Source organism: Crocodylus porosus, unplaced genomic scaffold (assembly GCF_001723895.1).
Source record: "Crocodylus porosus isolate Cpor-Errol unplaced genomic scaffold, CroPor_comp1, whole genome shotgun sequence".
NCBI classification, from domain to species: domain Eukaryota; kingdom Metazoa; phylum Chordata; order Crocodylia; family Crocodylidae; genus Crocodylus; species Crocodylus porosus.
Genome location: NW_017728943.1, coordinates 8935507 through 8946249, shown reverse-complemented (window position 1 = coordinate 8946249; position 10743 = coordinate 8935507). Strand labels below are relative to the sequence as shown.

Here is a 10743-nt window from a genome sequence, read left to right as displayed (position 1 = left end):
GGGGGGGTGTTTAAGAGGAGGTTGGATGAACATCTTGCTGGGGTCGTTTGACCCCAGTATTCTTTCCTGCCATGGCAGGGGTCGGACTAGATGATCTGCTCAGGTCCCTTCCGACCCTAGAAAACTATGAAACTAAGTAGCCTTAATTGTTCCAGCCTTCTCTCCGACTTAGCACCCAAGAACAATTTGAACAGCATAAAAGAACCCATTCAGACTCACAGGAGCATGCCTTTGAGCTTACTAGGAGAAACAGGTAGTTTCTGTTCCTAAAAAAAACTCAGCAGGAAAGCTTATCTTACATTTCAATCCAAGATAAGTTAGATTAGGAGAAAAGTACATTTACAAGCATTTCTAAAATCCAATTGATCCTAACATTTTCTTCCAGTTATTGAATAAGTACATTTTGCTTTACGCCTTGTATCACTGATCCCCAAAGACAAGATCTGGAAATCAAAACCCAGTTGGACATGAAGAGTAACACACAATGTACAAGGCAATGTGCTTACATCCCAATTTAAATGCAGTGAAGAGGTACAGACAGGAGGCCCAAAGATGAGACAAAGATGCTTTCCAAGACCAGAAAGGAAACAAACACAGATAACACATATACTGTGGTATCTTTAGATTCAGTGCAGACAACCCCAGGCATAAGCAAAATGGAAGCTTGGCTGAACTCTACCAATGGCTAGAACTGCCATCCATTAGAGCAGCTGGAGTCTACAGTCAATCTTCCAATAAGACTGGGAAAGCAGAGAGAGCAAAAAGCCTGATCAGTTCTGAAGAGATGAGCCCACTTGAGAGAGATTCTAGGATACGGTTGCCTCTAAGAGCCTGCCCTGTGTTCCCTACATGGGAATACACAGTTGAGATGTGCAAAACATTTCCTATAAAACAAACTATGCAGAACTTTGGATTAGTTCCAATACCAAAGTCCACAATACATTCACTGAAAGGTTTAACCAAAGCAGTTCTTATAAGCAGGTATAAGGCCCATAGCTACTGAAGTCAAAGGACCTTTTGTCACATTGTAAATGAAGCCGAATCAAGTCCAGCATTTGTCAAGTCTTTCAAATCTTCAAATGAAAAACTCTAGTGTCAAGTAATAATGCTGACAAATCTAGACACAGTTTAGAGCAAAAGCTAGAATAATTAGCTTTTTGCCTCCAACTCATTGTTTTTCATTTTGCAGTCTTGCTGCAAAGTGACACTAGCAATGAACCTGGATGCCAGAGATCTGTGTTCCGTGGCTGACACAGGCTTGTGATGTGATCTCAGTCATGTAGCAATCTGCATTTCAGTCACCATTTGTAAAGGGTCTGTCCCAGGTTTCCCTGCATCAGAGATATGGTAAGGATGAATTTATTCAATTTCAATAAGTACCTATATACTGTGGCAACAGGATGCAGAAACTAACTGCATAGATTCAAGTGCTCTGCAATTCTCAAGTTTTCAGTTAGCTATATTGGATTTGGAGGCCTCAGATTTCAAGACTCTTCTACAAAGGCAAATACTGAGTTAGGTTTTGGATTGCCTTCCTGGATTCCTCTGAACCTACAGATGCTGTCATGGGAGGGGGAAGAGAATAGAGAAATACTTCAGAATACTTCCTGCTGACAGCAGCCTCTAAAAACCTGGAGGAAAGAGGGGACAAGAGTCTTTCCAAATGCCCACCCCCACAGCATTTGCAGACTGCCAGTGAGGACAGCACATTAGCTAACAACAGGTATGAATACACACCAAGCCTCAGCTCCTGAAGCTGTCATAGGAATTAAACCAGGCCAGGTATGGAACAGTTGAAATAGTTTCCCTTTTTAAAAAAAGAAGGGAAGAAAGGATACCCACAAATATATAGCTGATTGAGTTTATTTGGAAACATTACTTTGTGCAATCTCTTTGAATTCAGCCATGTCAGGTTACTTTGTGCATACAAGAGACAACTACAGGCATTTTTACAGGCACTCTAGGATGGGGAGCCAGGCACTTTAATTAGCAAGCTGTGCTGATTAAAAGCACCTGCATGTCACATGCATCAGTGTCCTTGCACTGAAAAAATGGCAGTGGGGCACTTTGAAATAAAACACATTGGATAAGCTTCAGTTCAAAGTGCCCCACTGCCATTTTTTCAGCAACGCTGATACACGTGATGGGGACGTGGAAGGCTGCCAGAGTGTGTCAATTTCCGTGCTCCAGCAGACTCAATTAAAATCGAGTCTGCTCCAGTGTGCTAGATTTCTCTACATGTGTATAGGAACCCTATGTTTTAGAGGTAGTGAGCTTTGTGTATTGGAATGTCAAAATATCATGCCCATGTATCTTGGTACATCAGCATCACACAGAACAGTATTTGGGACACCATCTGTAACGTTTTTCCAGGAACATGGGGCACAAGTAAATAAACTTTTATTCAGACAGTTAAGACCCAGATGGCAGAATGTTTATGAAGAACAATTAATAACTTAAGATAGGTGTAGTCTGCCCAAGTAAATAGCAAAAGGAAGGTAAGTAAGTTCCAAGGAAAAAGAAGTTACTGATGCTAAAGAGGTTGCAGCTGCTGAAGTTAAGTTTTAGGAGAAAGATGAAGACTGCTTTCAGCAACGCGTTCCACTATTAAAAAGAAGCTATCACCTCCCAATGGTGATGCAAGTGCTCCGTTACTTGAATCATTATAAATGGAAGCAATAACGCATTAGAGCACACCTCCACTTACTCACTGAGTGGGTACAGGGACCAGGAGGCATCCAAATCTCTTTCTATGCCCAGATGCCCCATTCCACAATCTGGACTCTCTGCAAGGCTAGAAGAGTGAGAACGAAGCAACCATGCATGCGCTAAGGAGGGAGTGCAGATTAAAGTGTTTCTAAATATAAATAGCATTCAACAGCCACATAAGAGTTAACCCCTTTTCTGATCATGAGATCTGCCTGCTCCCCTCCCAACATGCATGAGGGAAGGGAAAAGAGGGAGGATCTGTTCAACTAGGTCAACCTTATTCTAAAGAGATTAGAGGTGTAATCCAGCCCCTCCCCCACACTCCCAGTGTACAGAGGCAGGGGGAGGAGTCAGCAGCAGCAAACAGTCACAAACCAGAGGAGGGGGTGGTTCAGGACAGGATGTTTGTATACATGATTGATTTGCTTTTCTAACTGCCCCTCCCTACCCAAAAGTTCCCTTCTGCTCATTTTGACAGGCCCCAATCTGCCCAGCTGAGTCACTGTACTGCCCGGAGGGGAGCAGCACTCTTGCCTACCTTTTATAAATTCAACAGGGTTCAACTTGCTTACTGTTTGGGCAACCCTTATATGAAGAGAAACCAGACTATTGAAGTCAGGTCACCACTCCACAGACTGACACTGTCAGACAGTGCCCAAGCCTTCAGACACTATCGGGTATAGGCTCCTGATAGGATAGTTGAACAAGGCCAGAAGGGAACATTTGGAGCACCTGGTCTTGAATAACCCATAGGGGACAGCCACCATGGTCCCATTATTATTTGGTTCAAAAGCTCAATTCAATCTGTGTGTACTGGCATTTAAGATGTTAGGTTTCACTTGCTAAGGAAGTGGAGTCTTCTAGTGCTACAACCAGTCACTTTGTCCTTGCAGGGTGCTATGGAAGGACAACATTTATTACTCGTTCTGCAAAAGCTCCATGGCTTGCATGAAGGTGTGGGAAGGAGCCCTAGAGCCTCCCCCTTCCCTAAAGGGCAGGGTGAAACAGATTACAGCAAGGGCAAAAAGGAGGCATAGACATTCTTCTGCAAAACTTCATGAAATCTTTACCTCTAAAGAAACTCTGCAGCCTGCTCTTCACCCACCATCCTTTAGATAATCAAAGATACTGATTTTCATGTTCGTGCTGATACTGAAACCACTGACAGCCCATCTGAGAAGGATCTCTTTGTTTTCCCCACCTCACGCCACTGCAAGTACCTTCAAGACTTCCCTACTGTCCTCCTTAAAAGCAATTTCCCTGCCATGACACCTACAAGAGGATCCTCAATGACAAGGTAGCCAACTTAACTGCCATTACCTTTTCCATCTATTTTTAGATTGTTTATCCATTAGCTTGCTGCTGTTAGTCAGCTACCAACTGCAGCTGGGGAGGGGGCGGAAGCTGGGGAGGGACAGGACCGCATTGAGTATCTGCCCCAAACACTAATGCATTATTATGAACAAGCAGCGCACAAGATAGCTGTGGTGCTCATGGTAAACACAGGAGTTTAAAGGTCTCCCCACACCCTATTAACACCACCAGAGAATTCTGATACAAATTCAACTGCCCTTGCCCAGAGAACAGTTGCATCAGGTTATCACGGAGTCATGTCACCATGAGCACCAAATTATATATGCATGGACACTTCCATTGTCTAACATGCTGACTGTGCCTCCCCTCTCTCTCTCCCACAGCTAGCTTGCACAGAGGGTCAGAGGCTCCTGGTTACAGACACCTCTGCTTTTACTGCATAAGGCCCCAGGCTCTACTCCAGAAGCCAACTCGAGGGGATATTTGAACACCTGCAGATCTCAACCATGCTTCCCATAATAGGGGCAGCACAGGCTATTTTGATAAACATGGCAAATTCAGACACTAGCCGGCTTTCATGTTAGTGGCAGAAACAGCTTCCTCAACTCCCACTTTCACTGACAAGAGAGTCTCAAGTCACGGGGAGACACCTGAGAAGTGACAACCTGCTGATGGGCTTGAGCGCCATGTGTCCCAGCAGTCTACTTGGTGACCACCCTTTGCCCAGTCGCACCTGCTGCATTGCCTCCCTCCCCTTGTTCCCAACTGTAGCGGTCTCATGTAGCAATAGCTGATAGCAGGCAAGCTGGGCAGATGCCAGACTGGATCATTTTCTCTCAATAAACAGCAAGGCAGGCAGGCAGGCAGAAAGTCAGCAGGGCCAATGGAAGAACAAGGAGAGAGTATGTGAGAAAAGGGAACTAGTGCAGAAAGGAGGGGGCACAGAAAGTTTCCATTTCACTTTACTTTGAACCAAACAAACTAGTCCCTCTGCAAACTGAGCATCTACCCTGCTGCAGAAGAAGCATTTACCTCTTTCTAAAAGGACAGTGGACAAGAAACAGAAGGAAGCAACAGACACACAGCATCTGTAGTCATTATACAGAGGAAGGTAACAGACCTCAGTGCAGGTCAGCCCCTTGAGCATTCAGAGCAGGGCTCTGCAGCTTCTAAGTGAGAGGGGCAGTACACCACATGGGCCACATCAGTGGGGATGCCCACAGCTGTTGCTGCTGCATGGGTATCACACCCAGCCTCACACTCAGCACTGCAGGGTGTACCAGCCAGGTGGAAGCCTTGGGGCTCACAAATTAACCCCTTGTGGTACTTTGCCTGCTGTTTCTTGTCCCATCTACTGCTATACTTCCTGCTCCCACCCCAATCTGCCACATACTACAGCTGGAGTCTGAGCATGCCACTGATCAAGAATATGGACGTAGGTGTACTGAAGAAGACTCTCTTCAGGATGAACAAGGACAAGTAGGGCCATTCAAACTGCCCATCTAACAGCCTTATAGACAGTTAGGTCAGATGGATATTGGCCTCTGTGGAGATTCTGGGTACACCCAAGACATAAACATGCATTTCTGTAGTCAATTGTCTCACTCACCTGATGAACAAACACATCCTCTTTGGTATCATTTCTGTGGAAAGTGTGAAGAGAAAGAAAAATGTCATCATAAAACTACTTCTTAAGTCTGTCATTTTATAGCAGGGTCCCTGGGGTTCACCCAGTCAGCCCCTCCCATCCTCCACTTAATCAAGGAGCAGAGCCTGGGAACAGATATCCAAGAGGCTCCAATGGGAACATACCACCAGGATCCCATGTGCAGTACAAGCCTACTCCATCCCTCCAGACAGACCCAGCTGTGAATTCCCTTTGTAGCATTTCCCTGCCAGTAAGGGATTTTCCACCTTCCCCAGGGACCCCCTTTAATCCATGGGCAGATATCCAGGGTTTAGTTTGACATAGGCAGCCAGTCTATTTAATTCTCCCTCCTCCGATCCCCTCTTCCCCACCCCACCCCACCCCGGCCTGCAACCTGAGCTCCTAACACGTTGTCCCAGAGGTCAAGCAAGACTGTCAACAGGACTGGGCACAGCTGTTAAGAGGGCTCTCCTTTCACTGAAACCCAAAGCAACCTAGGATAGGAAGGATTAGGAATGCTCAGTGAGAGAGGGGGAAGAGCCAGACATGAAAGAGAGAATAAACTTATTAGGACAGTCTAGACGATCTTCTAGCCACTGCAGGATTTTGCATGCAACTGATCTACTTTCATCAGATTGAGCGCTCACTCTGTATCTAACAGATGCACTCAGACTGAGAAGCTGGACCCCCCCCACCCCAACACCACAAGAGGCCATCCCTTCCATTTCATTTACACCAGTGCTCACTTATAAAAAGGTGCAAGGGCAAAAGAACTCATTTTGACAGTCAAGGGGTCCAAGGGACCCTGCCCTCCTTTCCCCCCAAGATGTAACACCTTTTAAGGAGAAACACTTCAGAGTGTGAGCCAAGAACTAACAGGTATCAGAAGGTCCCTTACGAATAGATTATTCTGTAATTGTTCACTATAGCTTGCTTATATTCTTTTAGGTAAATTGGCAATGGCTACTGTCAACAAAAAAAAAAAAGACCCTGAACAAGGGTGACTCCTGGCTCAAGTTCCCTTCGGTTCCCAAAGAACAAAGAGTCAAGCCTCCTTTATTTATTCAATATTTGGCATGCCTATGCAAACCAGTACTAGATGGGGCAGAAGTGGTGAACATGGAGGAAGGGGGAGAAAAAAAAAAAATTAAAAGGCGAACATTCTGATGGCTGCATGTAGATGTTTGTCCCACTGGCGTAAGATGCAGCAAAAGACGACTTCGCTAAGACAGCTACAGGGAAAATATTAAGTCTTTCATCTTTAGGTTATTATCTGTCTCCAAACCATTAGTCTCCCAATTCCGCAGAAGACTGGAAGTTGTGCTTAAAAGGAGAAGGCTCTGTATCCACATACATCAATTATTCCCATGATTCGAATTATTCTTTGCAAGTCAGCCAACCCCTGTTGACCTGGGGCTGAACTTCAGATAAATGACTTACAAGTAAAAGGGAACAGGATATGGAACAAATTCCCCCTAGCAATCCAGTCCACTGCAATGTAATACTGTTTCCAAATGGGAGACTTTGTATCCCATTCTCTAGTGTCCATGAACTAATCCCACTGACCATAAGCTGCTGTGATGGGAGACGGTTACTATTTTTAAGCCTTTGCATCAGAAAGCACACATCTTTCAAAATCACATTATAGAACATAAAAACTAATTTAAAAAACTACCAAAGAAACAGCAAGATACAGAGGGCCTTCACAAGGAAGCCATATAGTCTTAGCTTTTAGCTACTGACATTTGAGCTTGAAGTCATCTGGAGCAGCAGCTGGCAACCTTTTCAGGTCAAAGGCTAGAATGGCCTAGCCCAGGACAGAGGTGAACAGGTAGGCTCCCAGGACCCATTTTCTATGCTCAGTTCTGTGACCATCTCCACTTAAACATATTGGTGAGAATGTTAGTAGAATTGGGGGGGGGGGGGGCCTGGATCAAATCAATGAGGCTTTAGTAAATGGGTTTTTAAATGTCTAAAAATTCAAGTCTACAAAGCTCCTTTGCCCCCCTCTTATCCACCCCCTACACCTTCAAAAGTTTGAAAAGGTTCAGTAGATTCCTCCCACATCCATCATCTTTGCTTTCTTCTCCAAAATCTTGCCAAGTATGAAGATGTCAAAACAGAAATAGTGCAGTGGAGGCTGAACTTGTGTTATTTCAAACCCAAAAGGAAATAAGAAGTATCAAGCGATTCAGAAAACTCATTTCCATGAGGTTCCAAGATAGGCTTTGCAGGCTGAAGAAGTAGCCCCACTAAACATGATTTTCTGAGTTTCATTTAGGTAGCTCACCACAGCACTCACGCTTTTGAGGTTCATCCACTGCCAGAGTTGATGGGAGATGAAGGTGCACAATAGGGAAGGCAGAGGCACCAACACATTTTTGGAGATGTACAAATAAGTGATCAACAAACCTGTTGATAAAGCCATATCCGTTTCTGACGTTGAACCACTTGACAGTGCCAAGAACTTTAGTAGCTGAAAAATAAAATGAACATACACAAGAAGTCAATTTCTAGAACAAACCTCAAGCAGTTTATCTGATAGTACAGTCACTACTATTGCTCCTTTCCCCATGTGTGATCTGTGGGATGTAGCAAGATGCACACTCATTAAGAGTGTGTCACTTTTTTCCTCTCTGCTATCATGTTTGCCATTTAGTAGCTGGATAATGTACAGACAAAGGTGACTCTCCCAAGTCAGCTGGTTAGAAGCCCTGGATTTCACCAATGCCATCTCCTTTCGGCTTTCCAAAAACTGGAAGGAAGTTGATTAAAAAAAAAAAAAAGAAAAGAAAAGAAAAGGAATATGGGTATAATCACATCCACAGACAGGGGAGAAATCAGTGAAATAGGGATAAGGTGGTTAACGGGAGCAAAGCAAGAGGGATAGAGTTCCCAGCTAAATATGAGAACATCTTTCCTCAACAGCAAAAACCATCAGACTGGAATAATCTCGCTAGACAAACTGACAGAAGTTCCAAGCTAAAAGTGGATCAGGCAAAAGGCCAGAGAAAGCCCTGTTCTGCATTGTCTATCCAAGATGTAACCTCATAGGTCTTTTCCTGACTAACTACTTTCTAGCCTCTTGTTTTGTGGCATTTTCCATGAACACTTACCAAGGTCTCACCATTTACCAAGAACTGAACCCAATATTTAGCTCTAAAGCCAGACCGCTCTTGGTGCAAAACATTTTGCTCCAACCACCATTCTGGTCACGGGCCTTGCTGTATTATCTTGCAAGACCCTACTGTTTCATCTTGGATTAACAGGTTTCACTAGCTCCTGCAGCATGATACATACACTCCCTCAGTCAAACAAGCTTGCCAGGCCTTGCTGCAGCATCTCCTCTCAGATCTGTGGGTGTTTCAACCTCTCCTCTCCTCCCAGCCACACGGCCCCCCACCCAGGACTTCTGGTATTGTTGAGAACACCCAGAAGGAAATGGACTGATCTTATGTAGTATTTAAGTAAAACACCAAGCTATATTATTGCCACCCAAAATCCAAAGCTATAAAAAAAATGCTACACTCTGCCACATCTTTGGAAAGATTTTTCCTACTTCTGAAGTGTTATTTGACCTGCCAGCTTAACACAAAAAAAAGTATTCCCTCCCATATAGGTAATATACAAATAAACATTAAAATAATAAAAATTCAAGATAGCTTATTCAAGTAGTAAAGCTAACAACAATCACTCATAAGTAATGCATTTCACTAATGTTTAGCTAAATATACCTGTTCCACAGAAAAACAAACAGAACAAGGAATGAATCTGACCAAATCCCTTATACTAGGGACTTAACTAAGCTGTACACACACTTAGTACAGGGAGACCAGAGTCCCAGTCCCTGCTCCCTAAGCAGCGATGGGTCAATAGAAGGGCCAAATAAATGGTGACAGGAGCCAAAACCAGAATCCAGGCTCCCCAACACCTTACCTTAACCCAAAATCTAGATGCCATCTCCCTCTTAAGAAAATCCTTACAGGCCTGCCAAACTATTCCACAACCATCTGCACAAGACTCTCTCCTATAGGGATACCATTTTGAACCTTACTGTATGGAGCATACACCTTTCTCCACTAGGCTATTAAATGAACAGGGGCACAACAGCAACCACCTCCCCGCCTTTCAGCTGAACTCAAAAAAGGATTGAGAGAGGCAGCCACAATGGTGTTTTGCAAGTAACTGATCCAGTCCCCAGGCTTTTGGCATGCCCTGAACACACCTACTGAATGGAGCCCCTCAGGAGACTTCAAACACCTCTCTTCCAAGTTTCTGGAAAGCCTGGGGCTTAGAGAAACTAATGCCTAGTTGCTCTGACCAGAGCAAGTACAGCTGCAGACAGCTAGAGGAACTTTCCGGCCTAAGAAGCATTAAAAAACAAAACAAAAACTTGCTATGGTTAAAGTAGCCACTAAATTAGGATCTCAGTTTCTTAAAGTCTGCCCAAGTCTAAAGTCTTTGCTTAAACCTGGCCCTGAATATCTACAGGCATAACCAATATATCTCACTGTCTGGGAAAGCTGTAATTATCAACAGGCGGTAACTCCTCTTGCACCACAGAGGAACCCATTTCTAGGAGTGGGTGCTGACTACCCTTGCCTTATCAGTCTCTTTATGATAGATTTGCTGCCAAGTGCCAACCTATGAAGGAAACTTGGGAGAGGTATCCACCTACACATTAGGAATGGGATTGAACCCACTCTTCTACTTCAACAGAGCACTGAGGGAGTCTCAAAAAGAGTGACTTCAAGCCAGCACAACTGTGAGGTGGGTGGGGGCGGAACAAAACTACCTGTAAGTTTAAAAACTATTCTAGCACCCCCAAAAACAACTTCTGAGACAATCCTTTTTCTTTAAAGAAAGAGCTTGGGATTACTGGTAACAAGCAAGTACTAATTTTACCTCAATTTCCAGTTGGGATAACAGAAGCTGGACCACATGTCAGAACCTGCCTCCCTTGGGACTAGGCAAGGTCGTTCCTTTTCAGTCAGAAACTAAGTGTACATATTTACAGAGCCATTAACATGGAAGTGCAAGATTAACAAAAAGAAACACTTGCTCACAAAGCC

At 44.2% G+C, this 10743-nt stretch overlaps 1 protein-coding gene across 1 annotated transcript in view; it reads right to left on the bottom strand.

Annotated features, from left to right (window-relative positions):
* Positions 1–10244, bottom strand: part of LOC109319013 (Y-box-binding protein 3-like) — a 30695-nt gene extending 20451 nt beyond the window's left edge. Inside the window, exons 1-4 of the mRNA XM_019548531.1 lie at positions 10183–10244; positions 9608–9698; positions 8084–8184; positions 5633–5666 (exon numbers count right to left, since the gene is read on the bottom strand). Of these exons, the coding sequence (XP_019404076.1) occupies positions 5633–5666; positions 8084–8184; positions 9608–9698; positions 10183–10244 (288 nt within the window). The remainder of the gene's footprint in view (positions 1–5632; positions 5667–8083; positions 8185–9607; positions 9699–10182) is intronic.
* Between the last annotated feature and the right edge of the window lie 499 nt (positions 10245–10743).